A 23,833-nucleotide genomic window follows, 5' to 3' on the forward strand; every position below is an offset into this window, starting at 1 on the left:
CTCACAGCTCAAAGGTGCTCTGCTGGTGGATAATGTTGAACAAAAGGAAGATCATGTTCTTTTGTACATACGGGAGGTAAGAGGAATTCACAGTGGACAATACTACATGATACTCTTTAGATTTATTACTATTTATGCGTCTGTTTTTCTTCCATCAGTTACTGAAGGACATAGCCATCAACCACAGCTTAAAGCTCATGCAGGAGATCCCAGTGCAGAACCTGAAGCCAGCCGTGATCAAGATCTATGACTACTACTAGCCAAGTAAATTGCACACTCAGTCCTCTCATATACAGTGTTTCACGCAGGTCAAATCTTCACAGTATTTGTATTTTATTTTAGATAGAAATGCCTGAAAGTTGCAATACATACATTCAGTCACTAGATGTCCCACTATAACACCAGTGTCCCAGACCAAGACAAATGTGTGCATCATTTTCTCAATAATAATAATAATACACTTAAAAACATTTCTTCTAAACTATATGATATGATTGCAGTCAAGCTCATGTTCCACAATGGCAAAATTTTTGGACATATTTCCATGATGAAGTTTCTCCCCAAAGCTGTTTCAACACACCAGTGTAAAAAGATAAAAGTCATTTGATGAGACTGTTAATCTGATAGTAGTTTTTACACTTTCCTTTCATTTGCAGCTTGAAGAATGATCTCTACAGTTATACTAAAATCTCCTTATTATACTAAAGTCCCCTTCCATTCAAAACTGTGTTTTGCCTCTTGTTGCTCCACTTGAATGTTTGAGCTTCATTGTGCAGAATGATGTATGTGCAGAGTTTGATACTCAAAGACTGTTTTCACATTCAACTGTTGAAAGTGTAAACACATTCTGTATTGACTGTACATCTGAATTCAAGGTATGTACCCACTAGCTTGATTTGTGACATCATTCACAACTACTTTGGAGGAAGAAAAGTAGGGAACGTTTCATGTACAGCAGTGAAATATTTGTAGTAAAAACATTTGCTTATTTACAGGTTTTAGTTATTAATGAGGGAGTGATTTTACGGATTATAACAAGGTTTTTAGTATTTTTATATACTATACTTAAAACATGTCTGGAAGGGATCTTTAAATCTCTATTTTTTTAAAGATATGTGTATCTTGTCTCCTTGTATAAATATTAATGGTCCTTTATTATATAAATAAATCTTAACCTCATTATTTTGGTTCACAGGCTGCTCCCATTATGCTATTTGCAGCAAATGATCTCAAATAATGCAAGTTTGCACCTACTGGCCATTTTTGGTTCCCATAACGTTCTAGTTATGTAAGCCTTTGGTTCCAGTTACGTTCCCTGTACGTTACTTTTGGTTTGTTCTCTAACCGTTAGCTGTTGGTTACATGTTTGGCTCCCTCAACGTTCTCCTAACATTCCCCTAACCTTTTTGGATACATGTTGGTTCCCTCAACGTTCTCGTAACGTTCCCCTAACGTTCCCCTAACCTTGTTGGATACATGTTTGGTTCCCTCAACGTTCTCCTAACGTTCCCCTAACCTTGTTGGATACATGTTTGGTTCCCTCAATGTTCTCCTAACGTTCCCCTAACCTTGTTGGTTACATGTTTGGTTCTCTCAATGTTCCCCTAACGTTGTAATGTCTGTAGTATGTTATTTTATTAGTTTTTGGTTGCATATGACAACTATTTACTTGAGAATATTGACAGTGATGAATGAACAGGCAAATTTAGCAGGACTTGAAAGTTTAATACAAAAAAAATAATAAAATACAAATGTAATACAAAATATAATAAAATACAAGTTTGATTAAAAGAGACAAAGTGATTTCGGGAGTGTCCGGGAGTGTCTTGTGTGTCCATATTGAATAAGTATATATATGAATAAGTATCAATCTATCTATCTATCTATCTATCTATCTATCTATCTATCTATCTATCTATGTATCTATCTATCTATCTATCTATCTATCTATCTATCTATCTATCTATCTATCTATCTAGCTATCTAGCTATCTAGCTATCTATCTACCTATCTATCTAAAGGCACATTGCATAGGCTACATGCAAATTAGTAGCCTAAGTGTAAAATATCAATGAAACAGGATTTGTCAGCTCTAAAAGTCTTCGTTCTCAGATCAACCAAAAAAACACCAGACATAACGTTGTGTGGAGGTAAACAGTGCAACCACAGCAGAACGTTGTGGTTCTGTGGTTCCCGAAACGTTAGGGGAACGTTAGGCTTTGTTAGGTTTCTGCATAACCAGAGGGAACGTTCTCTAAACGTTAATCCTTGGTTTGGTTATAACCTAACCTTTAGAGAACCAAATGCTAACGTTCTCTAAACGTGACATGTTATAAACAGCACTGAACTGAAGTGAAAGCTGGTTAAGAATTTCAAGCTAAAAAAAGATGTATTATTTTTTTCCAGGGGAAAGAGGGAAAATTCTACTTGGACTCCAATAGGTGGACATTGTTTTTCTGTATCCACTGGATGTGTAAGATTGAAATAATTTGTTAAGCAATTCTTCAGCCCAGAGAAACTTCCCAGCCTGATGTTGCGGCATCAAACTTAAAATCTTCCGCTCCTGAGTGGGTGAACTTGCTATTGAAATCCAAAACAAAAGGTAACCGCGAATCAAAAGTCATTAATAAAGTCATTTATTAACATATATGATTACAAAACGAAAGAATACGCGATCTGCCCTTTGCAGTCAAAAAATGGTGTCGCTTCCAGCACTCTCACCCATGTCAGCTGTCAGGTGATATCAATCACTTCTTAAATGACCTCTGCTCCGACCCCCAGTGGGACCGGCAAAGCACAAAAGAAATTCCCCAGAGATTCCCCAAATCAATCTAAACAAGTAAACAAAGTGTTTCATATAATAATTGGTAACAATAAATATTAATAATAATATGAATTAATGTATATTTTGGCCCCAACACCTGATGTTATATGTCTCTCTCTCTTACTCTCTCTCTCTCTTTCTCTCTAAAACTATTCCTAACAGGGAATTCGACAGTTTGTTTAACTTGAAGGAGGCAATGTCTTATGCCCTCTTTTTCCCCGTCCAGACTGATTACCAGTGCTGCCACCATGTGGACACAGGCCTATACTGCAACAGTTTCATATACAGAAAGGTTTAAAACTAAAGTCTAAACCAGTAATTCCAAAATAACCCTTTTTCCACCATGTATTTTGTTCTGTATTATATTGCTTAAACTACATTGGCCTCAAACATTTTGTAGGGAAGGTGGTCCTTTACTGTTGGTGGACCATACTTACACAGGTGTCCGGTGCCCCCCAAGACAAAAAAAAATACTGCAGAAGTGCCCTTGAAGGTTCCCCCACGGTATGCTAAAGTGCCCTCAAAGTTACCCATACAAAGGAGGAAACATACCAAAGTTCTGTAAGGACTGTATAGTTCCTGTTAATCAGAATTAAATGCGCTATAATGTAACATGACATGTGAAGTGTCCTTCCAGAGAAGATATTGAGATATTTAACCTAAGATGCCCTTACAATGAATTAAACTGGCCGTTATGGTATAAATTAATGTATCCTTTATGTAGGCTCTCCATTACTATTACTATTACCATAACTTTCCAGAGTTGTACAATTCACTCTGAGTACAATAAGCCATTGTGCAATGTTTTTGTGTCTGGTCTTTTACTGAAACTGGACTTTGTTCATATTTCGTGTCTTGCCGGTACATAAAACAACACACCTCTACTACATCAGCCCCCTGTGTTATAATGCAAGGCTGTTTTTGGTCTGAATCCCTGCTTCAGCTTCCCATCAGTTCAACCTGAACGTTCCTTGTTGTGATATTAGTCCCACTCCGTCCCACAGTCAGTTTTGTTGTTTTGTTGTTTGATATTAGGCTATACACTGAGTAATGAAGCTATTAATTATAAGTTTTTCTTTATATATACATTGCAAGGTTGTCAGAGGAGACTGGTATCGGCAATTAAAGCCCACATTCATGAATACAGTCTGTAACACCATGTTTGACAATAAAAAGGCCAGCCACTGCACAAACCTGCAGCCATGAGCATACAACCTGCAACAGAAGTAAGTCCTCATCTAACAAGACAGTCACCAAATTAAAGGAGAAGACAGCTAAAAGCTCATCACTAACTATGCGGACTCTGAAGATCATTCATTCACTGTTTCGCTACCAGTATGTACATTTGCCTTCACAAACCATCACAGGATAAAAACTAGGCCACAACTGGTCAATGGTATTCTTTACGTTGATGAATTTCATTTGTGATGACACACAACCACAAGAAGGCTCTGGTGCACAAAGTACAGATGAAGCCCCTTGAAAGTTCCCGTTCAAGCTGAAAGCCAGCTGAATGGCAGCTGACTCCCAGCCGGCTGCCAGCCGACTCAGCAACCCCCTCCTTCTCCTGGGCGTGTCTATCTTTTCCTGTAAACCCACCTATTCATTGTAATACAGGGTATGACCAGGTGATGGCGCTTCTGTCACAGAATAGCCCACATATTCTATGAATTTTTACTGGTCATCCGAACCAGTAAACTTACTTACTACCTAACGTAACCCACTGACTTTTTATATGCACGCACCACAACTTAGAAAAAATATTTTAAATTTCAAGTAAGACCATGACTGAGCAAACAATTTGCAGACACAGATACATGACTATCTTGAATAAAAAATGCAGAGTGTCTATTTGCACCCTACACGTAGCCTATAACAACGTGAAAACATGGCGGGTATTCATCTTCCACGCCAACAGAAAAGGGCGAATTTAGAAAGGTTTCATATCTTATGTTTGTTCTAAAGACATTTCTGGCGGGAAAGTTGTATTATATTTTCATAATCTTTCCTCAGTGAATGCATACAAGCTTAAGCTTGTCAGTTAGACACGTTATAACGTAGGACCGGAGCGGTGGCGTAACGGGCAGCGTGTCCGTCATTAGTGCGGGAGACCTGGCTTCGAGTCCCTGCAGTAGCAGTTACTTATTGGCAATGTTTTCAGCGGAAAAACTCTGCTGCATTTTCATAACTTTGTTAAGTAAATGCATACAACCCGAAAATAACTGACTTTACAACCTTCAGGTTGTTAAATGATGGAAATCAAATCTTGACCGATAATTCTATGGTTCTCTGCTATGTGCCATGAGTTTAATATGTGTTTAATGATGTTCTCTTGGTTAACAGGAAGTGTGTTTGCCTGTAGAGTATTTTAAGAGTGTTTTTATTGTTTAGCAGTGAAGAAAGGAAAATGAATGGGATGTTTGTGCTAGAAAGAGAAACAAAGTGTGCGTGACAGGATTTGGCAAGAGTTCATACTGCAAAAAATCGGAACACATTTTCAAATCAAAAAATTAAATAGCCTACTGACTGATTATTTTGTTATTTGTTTTGAATCTAACACAAAAAAGAAAGACAAATTGCTTTTCATATTTCAATTTTAGGCTCAGATCAATTATACGAAATGGAAAAACGTAAACGACTGTATTTGATTTTAGGCAAGGCAACGCAGCTTTATTTATATGAAAATAAACATTTGACAGTGAGAAATTAGAAACAAACGTAAAAACAGGGAATTTAAAGGATGATTAACCTTCATTTGATGCTGGTTTGAATATTCTCACACAAATTATGCCAGAGTGCTAAAACTGACAATGAGTAGTTCAGCGTCTGCTAATTTGTGAATTGTAGAATTGTTGAAAAATGTGCAAGCCAACCCCGGTCTGTTCAGTGCATGCTGTAAGTCAGGTAAGCCCATCCACTTTATTAGCATTATCATTGCTTAACTTTTTGTTTGGGCTTAATGGGCTATTTGGTTCCATTGCCACACAAATCACGCAAGAGTGTTCATGGCCGTTGCAACTACAGTACTTTCTGAGAAGGGGTGCGGATTGGGCGGGGTGATGATGGGTTTGGGGGGATGGTTGGGAGCCTGTTCCATTGTCTTTCAAAGCGAATGCCCCCCTCCCCCCACACCTGTGCATGTCTCCTGGCAAACTGTGAATCCTTTGAATTTTTCCTCCCATGGCTCTATTACGCCTGCTCTCATTATGATCAAATTATTTTAACAATTATGTTTTATAACATATTGCCAATAAAATAAAAGTACTGAACAGACTCACTGGAGCTGAGGTTAATGTTAGCTGCACGGACAGAGACGTGTTTTCTCAAGCGAGTTCAAAGTTTTATCTATTTTACTTTCTTTTGACAATGACACGCTGGATGATGATTTCGGAGGTAATCCGACAGGAGAAGGATTGTGTAAATCAGTCGGTCTCAACAGGGCTTACGATTGGCTACGAGAAAGTGACGTGTCGGGGGGTGCCTCGAGTGGGAGATCCCCCTCCATTCATAACCCGTTGTGCGCCAACGTCATTCATTTCATTTCATTTCATTTCATTTTGACTTTTGACTTTGTAATTACCGGATAACGGAAACCCAGTATCAGTGTCAGAATATAATAGCAGCAATAAGAAAAGAATAAAGAACAATAAATAATAAATACAAAAAAACAAACGAACAAACAAAAAACTATAAGAACAATAATAGTAAGAAATATGTAGTAAAATAGTCGTGACATTATTTACATTATTTACACCGTCCATTGAAATACTATGTATTACAGTAAATAGCGCGTCCTGTTTTGAATCACTAGACGGGGTATGTCACATGGGCTATTTCTTGGTTTGACAGTGACAATGATTTGTCAGAGGTCCTGTAAAATGTACGGTATCTTCAATTGCATCCTTCTAATGAATTAACTCAGTTTATGTCCATGGACATTATAATGAAAAGGCTAAAGGCTTAATATTAGTTTGCATCCAGCGTGCTGCGTGGACTTCATTACATCTGCTGCACCGCTGCTACCACAATTATGAAATGCTAAGTTTATTGTCAGTGACTGTGACCTTCATAAAAGTAATATTTTACAAATCTGCATTATATAAACTAACGAAATTCGTTAAAGTAAGTCATTTGGCGACTTCTAAGTCATTAAACTAAGTCTTACTTTTACTGGCATAAAGAGTTGAATCAGGACGTCTGCTTTTACTAGAGTCTTTTTTACACTAGTATCTAGTACTGCATACTACACAGGCATGACTCAGAATAACAAGCTTGCACTTTTTAATCATAGTGCGTTTTGTTAATTGATCGGCCGTGTTGTGTTTTACCGGCGCACAGCAGCTTCAATTGCATCCTTCTAATGGATTGAACTATATTGCAACCTTCATTAGATAGATACATAGATAGATAGATAGATAGATAGATAGATAGATAGATAGATAGATATACGTTATTGATCCCAAGCTGGGAAATTATAGTGTAGCAGCAGCATTACACAGACACATAGTGACGATACAGTGACAATAACAACAACATATAGTATAAGGCTACTTTATGAAGAAGAATAGAAGTAAATACAAGTTATATTAGTGTGTAAAACTAACTCGGGTCTCCTGCACTAATACCTGCGCCTCCCCGTGGAAAAATGAAGCATTGCAACTAGTTTTCACTCAGGCAGTTTAGGGGCGTTTCCAGTCGGGGCCTCATTGACACGTCATCGCATTTCCCCCCTGCTTCCATTATCGGCCAGTCAAGGACCTATCAAGGGGCGGTCAAGGAGCCATCACGGAAACAGGGGAAATTTCTAGTGGCTTCATCTGTAGCATAAAGCCAGTGACCATCAAGGTCCTTGAAGTAGCCTGTCAGAGCTCATTTCCGGATGTTTACACAGTTTAAATGTACACCATGTTAAAGAATAACAGATACTCCTGTTTTGTTATGAGTTGTACTGCATGACCTCATCCTTTCAGCTAAAAACAGAATCTGATTGATGCACATTACGGTGTCCAGTACACAATATTCTAGTCAATTACATATACACAAACACACAAAATGGGACCTGTAGTGCCCTGCTACAACTATCAGCAATTGGGAATGTATTGTACATATTGTACATAGTGTGTTGATTTGGCAATAATTGTTCTGGCTCCAGTGTATTTTACTACATCTTCTATTTCACAACATTTAACAATGCACTGACTCATCATCATAACCTTTTCAAAATAATAAAATGTTATAAAGAAAGAAACAAGTCCAAGTTTCAAAATGTAGTTACTGGTTTAATGCCACGTTAGAAAATCCATAATTGGCCTTTTTCACAGCAGATACATTTCTTTTCATAGCAGGAGATGCACAGGTGTTAATAATACATTAACAAAGGCCACTGTATGTACAACACATGGTTCCTGAACATCAATAATGTTATTAGTTACACCTGCACTTTCCCTGCTTTGACAAGTCTCAGTGTCTACCATGAAACAGCTCCATCATCATAATGAGAGATCTGCAGAGTGTCAGGCGAGCTACACATGAAACAAGACAAGACAAATCCTCATCAGCAGCAATATCAACAGCAACACAATGACATCATGGGCACATCTTGTCTGGAGGTACCTCAGGTCTTTTTCTGTTTTGTTTTATTTTTCTCTTCCCAATTTGATAGCACCTCATAAAATAGAATGTAACTTAAAAAATATTTCCAACTCAAAGGGAAGTTATTGAATTAAAAGAAGAAAAAAAAACGTTTCATGTGATAAGCTACGTCACTTCCAGGATGCAGGGGAGAGCAAAATGACAGCTGGTTTGTTTTCATCAACAAGGAAGATTCAGAGTAGATATTAAAGGTATGTAGAACGACGGATCTTCTTATTCTGTCAGTTTTTAGACGATATGTCACAGTAGGCTATTGTCATCATCTATTGATCATCGACAGTATATTTATAGGGTTGCCATCTGTAATCCATGTCGCTGATGCTGGGGGTCAGACTCACCGATGCTCCGAGTCTGGACACTGGACACCGTCTGCTGGATTTAACCGTTATTGTTCACCAGTTTAACGTTGTTTCCTTTAGTTGTGGCTGTATTGTATTGTAAATGTATTGTTATTGTCTGTAGTGGGTTAGCTACTTGTTTTTATTTTTTGGGATTTTATTAAAAAAAAAAAAAAAATTTAAACCCAGCCTCCACTCAAAAATCTGCCAATTTTAACAAATATATGACCTTTTGACCGAATTTTAACGTAAAAACTGCAGTGTATGACCTTTTACGAATCACCAAGAGTTACACATAATTTTGGCATAAATCTAATGACATAAATAGATATTACTTCAATGAAATAACAACTTTTATGCTCGGTTTGCCTGTTGTTGCCATCATTATTTCCCACGAAACACGTTACATTACTCCTTAAAGTGTAGCTAGTAAGCCGCCTGTAAAAGTTGACATTTTGTTAAAAGAAGGGTTTCATTGTGAATGACATCAATGCCGAATTTACAAACACTTCGTACTGAATCTCTGGACATCGTGTTTTGTACACTGCTCGTTGAATTGGTTTAACGAGAAGCGAAAAAATGTCAAAATGCGATATTTTTAAAGGGCGTTTGGTTTTAACGTTACAAATGAAACGTGAGCTTTTATCTGTCACCAAGAGTCAACACATCAGTCCAGCTTAAATCTCATAGAAGAAGCTGCACACACAACCACAAAATTACCGTTGTGACTGTTGTTGGGAGGACAATTACAATAAACTACTCCGTGAGGGGTTTGTAGGTAAGGGATGTACATATAAATGTTGAAATTTCGCCTAAATAACTGTTGTTTTCTCAATAAGATGTATGCCGAATTTAAAAGAACTTAGTGCTGAATCGTCGAATATCTTTTTTCAAAAAAATGTTTAATGTACGAGTTCAATGCAAGCAAATAAATATTAAATTACAAAAAATGTCTAGGGTGATTGGCACAGCCAACAAACGCCATTGAAAAATCTGTCACCTAAAGGTGCTCGTGCTTTATGGGCTGATGTTAAACATAACAACTCAACTTCAGACCTTTTTGAAGTCACACAAGTCACACATCATCTCAGCCTAAATCTAGTAGAGGAAGTAGCATTTATTGCAATTAAATATAAACCTTAATAATGAGTTTGCTCGCCAAACTGTTCACCTCGTGAAGTTGAACTTCCCTTCCAGATAGTATTACCTCACTCAGTGTGTGTTGAATCATATGCAATCATGTTTTGATGATTGAGACCTTTTGGCTTCTTTATCTGACCATCAATCATTGATTTTGTGTGTGTGTGTGTGTGTGTGTGTGTGTGTGTGTGTGTGTGTGTGTGTGTGTGTGTGTGTGTGTGTGTGTGTGTGTGTGTGTGTGTGTGTGTATGTAATTGTGATAATTGTGTCATGTTGTTTACCCTCATGGGGAAAGTCCTTTGTCTGGTTTGTGTCTGAGTTACGCAGCTCATTGTAGTACTTTGCTCCACTTGCAGGAAAATCTAAATGTGTACTTCATTGCTGTTTCAGTAATACCGATATTGGCAAATGAGTAACAAGGCAGAAACTGACCTTTGGATCTTGCCTGTTCTCCAGTGTCATGAGCTGAGCGCCTCCCCAGTTCCTCTCTTCCCTGGCCTGTTCAGAGCAAATACTGACAGCTGACCAAAGAGGGACGAACATTTCTTCTGGAGACTCATGTCAACCCTGCCAGTCACTCTGGAGTAAGACAATACTGACAATACTAGGCCTTGTCTCTCATCTCCTATATAGACAACCTTGCATTGTGTAAAAGTAATGTTAATTTAGTCTCAGTGGCACTTGAAATGAATGAATATTTTGTCAGTGGATACAAAATGAATTAAGCTACTCCTGTTTCCTCTGACAGGCCATCAGTACAGAAACAGAAAAAGACAACAAACAGTGATAGAGGTCAAATCAAGGGAAACGTCTCTTCAGGTAAGACACTCTGTACCATATCTTTTCAAATGTAACCTTATTCTCTTTAAAAGTTTAGACTCATCCTCTTTCAAACAGGACACTGGCTCAAACTCCTTCAGTATGTATTTTATTTGTGTTTGTCAAAAATAAGTATTGCCTTGCAGGAAATAACTGAATTTATGAGCCGAAAAGTAACAAATTGCTTTCATACCTCACCACAATTTACTGCAGCCCATTTTGGTCAAATAAAATATTGTAACAGGATCCCTTTTTTTGATTTCAGCAAATCCACTACATAATTTATGCTTCCCTGCAGCAGATTCCACAGTGAGGCTCCATCCACCAACCATCTTAAAACACACACACACACATACTTATCATTTTAATTATAGATACTTAAGTGATACGTAAGGTTAAAAAAAAAAAAGGCTTCTTCACACTGTGTTATATTTTCAAAAGTTCAGCAGAAAGATCAGCTCTCGTGTTTCTGTCCTGCGGGCAAATTCAGGGATATTTAAATGGGACAGTGTCTCTGTGGTTTGCTGATAAAGAGCTGAGGACACCTCCTCATGTCCCTCCCTGATCCCATTATCATTTTGTACCCCTCTTTAAAAAGAACTGCTGACATTTAAGAGACTGGACAGTCATCCGGAAGAAGGCAGCAGCTATGTCTCTGCAATGTAAATGTAAGACTATTTTATTCTACATGGAACATTAGCTGCTTAATGAATGGATGATTTGTACAGGACTAGAAGAAAGAAACTAATTATTGAATGAAATATGGCAGCTGTGAAGACCTGCAGTAAAACTACAAATGAGTCAGTGAAATAAGTGGGCTGATGGTTCATGTTAGTTGTGTTGGTAGTTTGACATTATTAGTGCTGAGTGACAGGACACTAGTGTTCCTGTGTTTTACATCAGCTGATGAACTGAAGTCTAGACAGAAAGCTAGTTGGAGGGTTTCCTGCAGCTTGTGGACTTTCTGGAATGTTACAAATCTTTGATAAGTGAATGTAAAAGTGATGATTTTTGAGATTTAGTGTAAGATGCACAAACAGTTAATTAGTCATTTCGTTAACAGTAACATTAATAGAACAGAACATTACCTTCTGTCAAGTGACAAAATAGTAATCAGCAACAATTTTGAACAAAATGTAGCCTCCAAAATGAGTCAATCAATGTGCTCTAGGTCAAACTGATAAAAGAAAAGACCTTCAACTGAGCCATAAAAACATAAAATATGTTTTGCATCTGTACAACTATCACTGCACCACCAAGCTTACTAGATAACATCATACAAGTCGGTTATAACTTGATGTAGACCAACGTTTTTGCAGTTGCAAAGTGGAGAAGAGTACAGAGAATATGTCAGTGACATTTATCTGTTTCTCTTTCATCTGTGCCTGTATTTTTAATTGCAGTAGTGATAAGCCTGTTATATAACATGATACGTTATACTGTGGCAAATGTTTGGGTTTATGTTGAATGTGGTAGTTCTGGTCAATCTTTTGAAAGAAGAGCTTGCATCATTATTCATGGAAACTAATGAGGATCAAGAAGCTTTTAGCCAGTCTTTACTTTTCTAGTAGTAAAAGCCAGTTGTGAGCAGTATCAATTAAGTTATTTATCATGTTTTGTAGATGAAAATGTGCTTGGATACACTCTCATAGTACCTGTGTACACTTGAAAACAGTGAAAACAGAGTCTGAATGTGATAACTCATAACTTGACTCTTTCCCACACTGGCGGCCAGCTGAGGGGGCAGGGGTTCAGTGGAACGGAGACATGGAGCCACCAGAGGTCAATATGGGTCGTACCTTTGTGGAGGTGATGAGTGAAAAGTACAGCCCGGAGAACTTCCCATACCGCCGAGGACCTGGCATGGGCGTAGTGGTGGTGCCCACCTTAGGTCCCCAAGGTTCCCCCATGAAAGGTGAGCTGTAAACAAAATGATAGTTTTAACTTTAGCTAAACCTTAAATGGTTATGTTTACTTTACTTTACTATAATCCAATCAGTGTCAGTACTGCTTTCCAGAGTTTCCTGGGTACATGCATAAAAAAAAAAAACACAATTAAAAATGCATAGAATAGAAAATTCCCTCTCACATCTGCTGCTCTGCTTTGTCTCATCAATCCTCCTACATCACCCACAATACTTTTACCTACACACAGCCTGTGTAGAATGGGCTTAGTTTTAACATTCAATTGTCTACATTACTCAGAAATAAATCTTTTGTTGCTGCATTGCATTCTAGTCTTTTGAGACCAGTAGTGGAGACATCAGACCCATTACTGTAAGATAACATCCTGTCTTTTACTAGAGGTAGGAAACAGATACTGTAGTAAACAACTATATCAAAATTGCTATCAGTAAGTCAAGTTTATTTATAGAGCACATTTAACAACAAAAGAAAAAAAAAACTATTAAGAGCATCTATAGGCCATTGAAAACATGCATGTCTTGAGTTTTTGCCATAAGGTAAGTGTCAGTGTCTGTGAAAAGGGAAAACTTGATTCTAAAGCTTTGGAGCAGCTGCTGCAAAGGCACGACCCCTTTTACCAACTAGCCTGGATCATGGAACAGTTGATAGGAATTGATCAGGACTATGTAAGATGCCTGGAGTTGGAGGGCAGAGAAGTTTAGAAAGCAATACAGCACAACAGTAACAGTTGTTGCAGTCGTCATGTCCTGGAGGAATGTTTGGTTCTCGTCTTGTTTGTGGTGTCAGCACAAGACTGCATTCATTAACATTCGTGAATATCAGAAGGTGGAGGAAATTCTTCACTCTCTCCTCTGATGTGCTACTGTTTTTTGACTCATTACACCTAATCAAATCCCAGTTGATAAAAACCTTTCTTTTTCTGTGTGAACCTTTCTCTTTGTAATCCTCATAAATTCCTTCCTTCCTCTTCCACCTTCCCCTCAGACCGTCTGAACCTGCCCAGTATGCTGGTGTTGAACAGCTGTGGAATCAGAAGGGCAGGAGAACAGGCTGAAATTGCTGCCTTCTGTACCCACGTGGTGGAACTGGACCTGTCCCATAATAAGCTGCAGGACTGGCATGAGGTGCAGTTTCTGGGTTTGTTTTATCACTCGAAGGTTACGAGATAAATATAGCAAATAGAGAATAAAAGCATATGCAGGGACACTTTTTCTCAATACCACATTATGTCTCGTTTTCAGATCAGTAAAATTGTCTCCAACATTCCCAACCTGGAGTTCCTCAACTTGAGCTCTAACCCACTGGCAGGAATGACCCTTGAGCCAAGGTGCGCTGAAGCCTTCTCCCGAGTCCGACGCCTCGTCCTCAACAACACCCAAGTGTCATGGGACACTATGCTGCTGCTCACCCAACAGATACCCGAGTAAGACAAATACTTCCATTAGATGATGAGTGGTTTTAAGGATGTCCAAAGCTCAGAACAGTGGTTTACATTTTTCTTCATCCTCTTTCTCCCATGCTGCCTCACAGTCTGGAGGAGTTGTTCCTGTGCCTTAATGAGTACAGTTGCGTGAGCACCTCCAGATTGGCCTGCCCCAGCCTGCGCCTGCTTCACATCACTGACAACAGCCTCCAGGACTGGGCCGAAGTCCGCAAGTTTGGTTCCATGTTCCCCGGCCTGGATACTCTGATTATGGCCAATAACAACTTGGCCTCCATTCAGGACAGCAAGGAAATCCTGCAACGTCTCTTCCCCAATCTACGCAGCGTCAACCTGAACAACGCAGGTCAGTGGATCAGGCTGTTCTCTTGTTGTGTTTATGTTTGCATCATAGTGGTTATGTAGATGTATAATATAGAGCTGTTTAGAGCTGGGTATTGGTACTCGATACCTTTTAAGGTATTGACAGAAATAAATCGATACCAAGTAGTATCGATGCAACGCCTGTCAAATGATACCTCATTTGATCATCGATCCTTTTTGCACCCAGAGCTAGAAAATATGACTATTTGTATGGACTTGCTCACATCCAATGAATGTGAGCGTTCTTTTATTTGATGCGACATGTGATTGGCCCACTGCCACAGTAGCTACAACCCATCTGTGGTGGTGAGGTCGTGTTGAATTTGAGTTAGCGCGCTTAGCAGTTCAGCAGCCAAGATGCCACCTAAACGCTCGAAAGATAAAAAACACTGGATAAAAGCAAGTGCACAAAATGTGTAATGGTTATCGAATGAAGTACTCAATTGGTATCCCAGCCCTAGAGCTGCTACATGAATATACTGAGGGAAAGTATCTTAAGATGGTTTCTATCTATTCTAGGAGGATAGTATCAGCATCGGTATGTAATGACTTAATAATGGATGGTAAAATTTGCACAAGCTAACGTCAACGTATTGTGAAAGGTTCATATTATTTGAAGAGTATTACAATAGATCCCTCTAGACGTCAGCTTTATATCTTGTTTCTATTTTGGGAAGAATCAGTGGTGAATCTATTTTTAGAGTTCTGTCAGGAGTAAAGGGGACTTCAATGCATCACTTCCTCCTATTTGCTTCTTCAGAGGCACATGAAAAAACAATCATCAAGTTATTTTGTCTCAAGTTTCGGGCTTCAAGATGTATTTTTCTTCTGCCCAGAGACTGAGATTGTACCACTAGTTACTTCTTCTGTTCCCCTTGTTTACTCTGCCTGTGCTTCTCAGCCCCATGCTGATTGATTCAATCCAGAAATAAGAATCTTTAAAAATGTGTCTCAAATATATATATATTGTTCCTCTCTGGTATATTCTGTGCTGTAGTTTTTAGCCAGTGTTATGTAAATAGTAGTAAACAGACTATTTTCAGCATTGGATTAGCACACATTTGGTGCACTAGTGAGCAGTAGGGTGGTGTATGTGAGACTGAGCTCTGAGCTCTATGGCATAAGGAATAAGAATAAGAGGGATAAGATACATCAGGCTTTGTACACAGTACTCTTAATACTTGTTAGTGGGATCAGTTCGTTGTTGGTTTCGGTTTTGTGGGATTTGTTGGCAAAGAGAAACATAGGTTTTTGCCAGTGGTACCCTTTAAGAAGAAGCATAATTCTCTCATTCTCACAGGAATTGAAATTAGTGTCTGGCTTTGTCTGGTGTAAAGTTAATCATGTAAAGTGTTGTTGTGTAAAGTGTTGTTTTTGTAGTCTTATGTCCAAGCAGAATCAGTGTTAAATCTATTTTTAAAGTTCCTTTGGGAGTTGAGGGGACAAAAACAATATCTGAAGACTTGGTGTTCAAAAAGACTTCAATGCATCACTTCCTCCTATTTACTCCTTCAAATGCACATTAAGAAGCTACTGATTGGTGGCTAGTTTGAGGCAAGTACAACGCTGTGTCATTCATGACATGAATGTTGCCCAGTCAACCATCTCATGTCTAGCACCTTTTAATCTGAGACAGAGTGGAAAGAAAGGCAAACTCCTCAAGTCCAGAGTCAGGCACACTGAACTCAGCCAGGGACTGGAAAATGCTTGTTGACCCAGGCCAGACGCTTGTCTTTCCCCCAGAATGTGCACCCATGAGGTGGGATGCTGGGGATTCATAGCCAACTCCACAATGAAACTGGCAGCAGAGCCAGCAGAAAGGCAATTAAAACACTCCTGGAGGCCATTAATTATAATTAAAAGGCTAAAGCACCCACAAACGCTAAGGTACACAACTGAAGATGTGTCTCACATAAGTCAACATCCTCTGGTGGTCAACTTTCCGCCCAACATCAGGACAAGGAACAACCACACTCAAGTAAAGTGCTGAACTGCAGGCATTGCAACACCCAGTCCTACTAACCAACCAATCGTGAATCTGATAAGTCGGCTGACAACAACTGCAAGTCCAGCAAATACACGTGCTGAATTTAGGCTGCTCTAAGGCTAGGCAGTGTTTGATGTCTGAATCCTAAAATCATTTACAAATCAATTAAAACTTGAGCTGTCTGATTGACATCATTCACACCCTGTATACATTTAACCAATCACTTAAATCAGGAAGATCATATTGAGCCTTAAAGCTGCTATACCTTCTCATTTTAAACCATGCTTGCGTGATGCAGTATGCAATACTAGCTGCACTTTCGTCCAGCCTGAAATATCTCAATAACTACTATAAGAGACGTTCATGATCTGTATGGTCCAGCATTCAGGTTGACATTTTTGGACCAGAGTGAAACATCTTCACAGCTGTTGAATGGATTGCTATGAAATTTGGTGCAAACTAACTCAGGCAGTGTGCAATAACCCTGGAACACTAAAATACCCATTGTACCTACAATTTATATGTATTCATTTTGTTTAAAACACAAACAAAATGTGTATCTTCATTTCTGAAGATTGTTGTGTTGCGTAAACATACTTGGCCAATAAAGATGATTCTGATAAGTATTAATAACTATCTTTTAACCTAACGTCTTCATCAGGTCAAGGATGGTGGGCATGGTAAATATGATCCCTGCTAAACATCAGCATTTTAGCATTGTCACTTTGAGAGTGCTAGCATGCTGAAGCTAGTAAATGTTAGCTCGCTAACATCCTAAACGAAGATGGTGAACATGGTAAACATGATTCCTGCTAAACATCAGCTTTTTAGCATTGTCACTTTTACTAGCATGCTGACATTAGCATCTAGCTCTAAGTACCAATGTGACTAAGTACAACATCATGTTGTAGACTCCTAGTCAGAATAATTTGGCTTATAGTTACTTAAAAAACTGCTCTGTAAAGTGTTAGCACATGGCCTGGACACAGCTGTCTACAAGAGACACAGTACATCTTCTGTTACCTGGTCTACTGTCCCTCTTTCTTTCTCCTAACTGTCCTAACTTGTCCGTATGTGTGTTTTCAGGTCTTAACCGATGGGAAGACATTGAGAAGCTGAACTTCTTCCCCAAGTTGGAGGAGGTGCGACTGCAGGGCATTCCCTTGCTGCAGGCCTACACCAATATGGAGCGACGCAGCCTCATGATAGCACAGTGAGTCCCATGACTGACATTAGTGAGAGTGGACCTCCTCCCTAGCAGGTGGAGAGGTTCTTTCTTTTTTGTCAATTATTTTTTTAAATAGTTTTTCAATTTAGGACAAATAGTCACATCAGGGTCGTAGCACAAACATCACATAATACAAATATGAGGATAAAGTAAAATACACACATTATTTCTTTGCTTACGAAGATGTGGCAATGATTAGAGTGACTGATCTTCCATAGGCTGTTGCACCATATTCCACTTTTCCCAGTATTTAAAAAATGTTTCTCTTTGTAGGTGAGATTCTTTCTAACACAGATGATTGCTTGACGTCGAATTAGAAGTATATCTACGTTTGGTCCTCTCTGAACTGTAGAAGTCAATGGGCCAGATGCAAGAACCACTCGTACGCACAGATTCGTTCTTAAACCATGCGTACGAGTGATTTACGAGGATTTGCCGCATTCACCAATTTCCTCGTATTTTGGATTTTCTCTTAGGTACGAACAAAATTTACGAGTGATGCAGACCTGTCGTACCTCTCACGCACAACCAACCTGCAGTCCTTCAAAGCAATAAAACACGACTGTTACTGTCTAATTGTCTAATGGCAGTGTGCCAACGATATCATGTCTTTTGGGGGAACTCAATTTTTTTCCGGGGGGGGGGGGGGGGGGGGGGTGTTTGACATCATATACTATAAGCAAGATATGATAATCACTTAATGAACACATAACACCTCCACACGGGTACCCTCATCTCCAACTTCTTCTGCCTTGACCTGCGTTGTCATCCCGGGTGTTAGCAGGTCTGTGCTGACAGCAGTACGGCAGCAGGTGTAACATCAGCTGTTGAGCTTCAGAATCAACTGACTTGGATTTTCTTTTTAACATCACTGTATGCTGACTACCACTTTACAGAGAAATGAATAATGTCGATCCGCAGGCTGAGCGATTATTATATTGTCAGTATTTTAGAGACCCCTGAGTAATGGGTGTGAACTACAGGGGATGTAGAGAAGGGGGGGAAAGTGTATACTATGTCCCGTTCATTAAATTGCACTTCTGAATCCATAATCATGATGACATTACTCTGTTTGTAAAATAATTACACTATTTAGTATAAAGAAGTAGGCTATTTAACAATTTAGGTAGATATATCAGTCATTTAAATTGACAATTGAAACTATGATATAATGCAAGCTTACACTTGGGTAAAGTTAAAAAGAGATTGGCAGATTCGAACTTCAGCGATCAATAGCTCACAAACGAAACATTGTTAAAAACATAAAAAATGCCTCTTTCCTATCGTGGTAAGGTAGACTATTGACTACAAACTCATTTTTGCGAAAACGAGTCGTCCTCCAGGCTGCAGGAAATATATTGCTCTCTATGCGCTGCGGGCGGAGAGGTGAGCGCTTAGGGACCGTCTGCAAAGTGCAGTACCAAATGAAAAATATTCAATATCTCCACTTTTATTCACTGTAATCTCACCAAATTCACTCCACACACCAACAGTCACCTGATAATCACACTACAACAGTTATTCTTACAAAATGTACTTGTGTATAATACTTCAATATCATCACTGTCATGTGCTGTCGTTCCATTGATTTCCCTTCAATAGCATCAATATTATACACAGTAATCTTCACTATATTCACTCCACACAACAAGGGTCACCTGATAATCATACTACAACAGTTATTTCAGAAAAAAAATCTTTTTGCATATTTTTGGGGAATTTTATTGTGAAAAATCGTCAATAGCGTTAATATTATACAGTGTAAGATTACCAAAATCATGCTACACCACAAGAGTCACCTGGTAATCATACTACAACATTTATTTAAGGAAAAGTAGTTTTGATATAATTTTGGGGATTATTTATATTCAAAAATATTCTATATCGTCAATATTATACACTGTATACTCACCAAAATCATGCTACACAACAAGGGTCACCTGGTAATCATACTACATAAGTGATTTCATAAAAAGGTGTTTTTGTTTATTTTTGGGGAATTTTATGGTGAAAAATCGTCAATAGCGTTAATATTATACAGTGTAGGATGACCAAAATCATGATACACAACAAGGGTCACCTGATAATCATACTACAACAGTCATTTCAGAAAAAAAATCTTTTTGCATATTTTTGGGGAATTTTATTGTGAAAGATCGTCAATAGCGTTGATATTATACACTGTATACTCACCAAAATCATGCTACACAACAATGGTCACCTGATAATCCTACTACAACAGTGATTTCAGAAAAACATGTTTTTGTTTATTTTTGGGGAATTTTATTGTGAAATATTTTCAATAGCGTTAATATTATACAGTGTAGGATGACCAAAATCATGCTATACAACAAGGGTCACCTGATAATCATACTACAACAGTCATTTCAGAAAATAGTGTCTTTGTTTATTTTTGGGTAATTTTATTGTGAAAAATCGTCAATAGCGTTAATATTATACAGTGTAGGATGACCAAAATAATTATACACAACAAGGGTCACCTGATAACAATACTACAACAGTCATTTTAAAAAAACGTGTTTTTGTTTATTTTTGGGGAATTTTATTGTGAAAAATCGTCAATAGCGTTAATATTATACAGTGTAGGATGACCAAAATCATGATACACAACAAGGGTCACCTGATAATCATACTACAACAGTCGTTTTAGAAAAAAAATCTTTTTGCATATTTTTGGGGAATTTTATTGTGAAAAATCGTCAATAGCGTTAATATTATACACTGTATACTCACCAAAATCATGCTACACAACAAGGGTCACCTGATAATCATACTACAACAGTCATTTCAGAAAAACGTGTTTTTGTTTATTTTTGGGGAATTTTATTGTGAAAAATCGTCAATAGCGTTAATATTATACAGTGTAGGATTACCAAAATCATGATACACAACAAGGGTCACCTGATAATCATACTACAACAGTCATTTTAGAAAAACGTCTTTTTGCATATTTTTGGGGAATTTTATTGTGAAAAATCGTCAATAGCGTTAATATTATACGGTGTAGGATGACCAAAATCATGATACACAACAAGGGTCACCTGATAATCATACTACAACAGTCATTTTAGAAAAACTTGTTTTTATTTATTTTTGGGGAATTTTATTGTGAAAAATCGTCAATAGCGTCAATATTATACACTGTATACTCACCAAAATCATGCTACACAACAAGGGTCACCTGATTATCCTACTACAACAGTGATTTCAGGAAAAAAAAAAGTTTGCATATTTTTGGGGAATTTTATATTGAAATATTTTCAATAGCTTTAATATTATACAGTGTAGGATGACCAAAATCATGCTACACAACAAGGGTCACCTGATAATCATATTACAACAGTCATTTCAGAAAAACGTGTTTTTTTTTTATTTTTGGGGAATTTTATTGTGAAAAATCGTCAATAGCGTTGATATTGTACACTGTATACTTACCAAAATCATGCTACACAACAATGGTCACCTGATAATCATACTACAACAGTGATTTCAGGAAAAAAAATTTTTTGCATATTTTTGGGGAATTTTATATTGAAATATTTTCAATAGCGTTAATATTATACAGTGTAAGATGACCAAAATCATGATACACAACAAGGGTCACCTGATAATCATACTACAACAGTCATTTCAGAAAAAAGTGTCTTTGTTTATTATTTGGGAATTTTATTGTGAAAAATCGTCAATAGCGTTGATATTATACACTGTATACTCACCAAAATCATGCTACACAACAATGGTCACCTGATAACAATACTACAACAGTCATTTTAAAAAAACGTGTTTTTGTTTATTTTTGGGGAATTTTATTGTGAAAAATCGTCAATAGCGTTAATATTATACAGTGTAGGATGACCAAAATCATGATACACAACAAGGGTCACCTGATAATCATACTACAACAGTCGTTTTAGAAAAAAAATCTTTTTGCATATTTTTGGGGAATTTTATTGTGAAAAATCGTCAATAGCGTTAATATTATACACTGTATACTCACCAAAATCATGCTACACAACAAGGGTCACCTGATAATCATACTACAACAGTCATTTCAGAAAAACGTGTTTTTGTTTATTTTTGGGGAATTTTATTGTGAAAAATCGTCAATAGCGTTAATATTATACAGTGTAGGATTACCAAAATCATGATACACAACAAGGGTCACCTGATAATCATACTACAACAGTCATTTTAGAAAAACGTCTTTTTGCATATTTTTGGGGAATTTTATTGTGAAAAATCGTCAATAGCGTTAATATTATACGGTGTAGGATGACCAAAATCATGATACACAACAAGGGTCACCTGATAATCATACTACAATAGTCATTTTAGAAAAACTTGTTTTTATTTATTTTTGGGGAATTTTATTGTGAAAAATCGTCAATAGCGTCAATATTATACACTGTATACTCACCAAAATCATGCTACACAACAAGGGTCACCTGATTATCCTACTACAACAGTGATTTCAGGAAAAAAAAAAGTTTGCATATTTTTGGGGAATTTTATATTGAAATATTTTCAATAGCTTTAATATTATACAGTATAGGATGACCAAAATCATGCTACACAACAAGGGTCACCTGATAATCATATTACAACAGTCATTTCAGAAAAACGTGTTTTTTTTTTATTTTTGGGGAATTTTATTGTGAAAAATCGTCAATAGCGTTGATATTGTACACTGTATACTTACCAAAATCATGCTACACAACAATGGTCACCTGATAATCATACTACAACAGTGATTTCAGGAAAAAAAATTTTTTGCATATTTTTGGGGAATTTTATATTGAAATATTTTCAATAGCGTTAATATTATACAGTGTAAGATGACCAAAATCATGATACACAACAAGGGTCACCTGATAATCATACTACAACAGTCATTTCAGAAAAAAGTGTCTTTGTTTATTTTTTGGGAATTTTATTGTGAAAAATCGTCAATAGCGTTGATATTATACACTGTATACTCACCAAAATCATGCTACACAACAATGGTCACCTGGTAATCATACTACAACAGTCATTTCAGAAAAACGTGTTTTTGTTTATTTTTGTGGAATTTTATTGTGAAAAATCGTCAATAGCGTTAATATTATACAGTGTAGGATGACCAAAATCATGATACACAACAAGGGTCACCTGATAATCATACTACAACAGCCATTTTAGAAAAACGTGTTTTTGTTTATTTTTGTGGAATTTTATTGTGAAAAATCGTCAATAGCGTTAATATTATACACTGTATACTCACCAAAATCATGCTACACAACAATGGTCACCTGATTATCCTACTACAACAGTGATTTCAGGAAAAAAAAAAGTTTGCATATTTTTGGGGAATTTTATATTGAAAAATCGTCAATAGCATTAATATTATACAGTGTAGGATGACCAAAATCATGATACACAACAAGGGTCACCTGATAATCATACTACAACAGTCATTTTAGAAAAACTTGTTTTTGTTTATTTTTGGGGAATTTTATTGTGAAAAATCGTCAATAGCGTTAATATTATACACTGTATACTCACCAAAATCATGCTACACAACAATGGTCACCTGATTATCCTACTACAACAGTGATTTCAGGAAGAAAAAAAAGTTTGCATATTTTTGGGGAATTTTATATTGAAAAATCGTCAATAGCGTTAATATTATACAATGTAGGATTACCAAAATCATGATACACAACAAGGGTCACCTGATAATCATACTACAACAGTCATTTCAGAAAAAAAATCTTTTTGCATATTTTTGGGGAATTTTGTTGTGAAAAATCGTCAATAGCGTTGATATTATACACTGTATACTCACCAAAATCATGCTACACAACAAGGGTCAACTGGTAATCATACTACAACAGTCATTTCAGAAAAACGTGTTTTTGTTTATTTTTGGGGAATTTTATTGTGAAAAATCGTCAATAGCGTTAATATTATACAGTGTAGGATGACCAAAATCATGATACACAACAAGGGTCACCTGATAATCATACTACAACAGTCGTTTTAGAAAAAAAATCTTTTTGCATATTTTTGGGGAATTTTATTGTGAAAAATCGTCAATAGCGTTAATATTATACAC

The 23,833-nt window shown here is 37.2% G+C and overlaps 1 protein-coding gene across 3 annotated transcripts in view; it reads left to right on the top strand.

Moving 5' to 3' along the window:
* Window positions 1–7,649: 7,649 nt before the first annotated feature.
* The window catches only part of LOC133980447 (tubulin-specific chaperone cofactor E-like protein), a 44,491-nt gene continuing 28,307 nt past the window's right edge, over window positions 7,650–23,833 (top strand). The window contains exons 1-8 of one of the 3 annotated variants that reach the window (XM_062419169.1): window positions 7,650–8,667; window positions 10,411–10,538; window positions 10,703–10,773; window positions 12,509–12,688; window positions 13,684–13,823; window positions 13,941–14,122; window positions 14,230–14,486; window positions 17,577–17,703. In XM_062419169.1, the coding sequence (XP_062275153.1) occupies window positions 10,513–10,538; window positions 10,703–10,773; window positions 12,509–12,688; window positions 13,684–13,823; window positions 13,941–14,122; window positions 14,230–14,486; window positions 17,577–17,703 (983 nt within the window). In that variant the 5' untranslated portion in view covers window positions 7,650–8,667; window positions 10,411–10,512. Of the gene's footprint in view, window positions 8,668–10,214; window positions 10,539–10,702; window positions 10,774–11,371; window positions 11,442–12,508; window positions 12,689–13,683; window positions 13,824–13,940; window positions 14,123–14,229; window positions 14,487–17,576; window positions 17,704–23,833 lie in introns of those variants that run through there. The other 2 variants (XM_062419170.1, XM_062419171.1) reach the window with 2 other exon arrangements.

The sequence above is a fragment of the Scomber scombrus genome, chromosome 5, assembly GCF_963691925.1.
Source record: "Scomber scombrus chromosome 5, fScoSco1.1, whole genome shotgun sequence".
Lineage (NCBI taxonomy): Eukaryota > Metazoa > Chordata > Actinopteri > Scombriformes > Scombridae > Scomber > Scomber scombrus.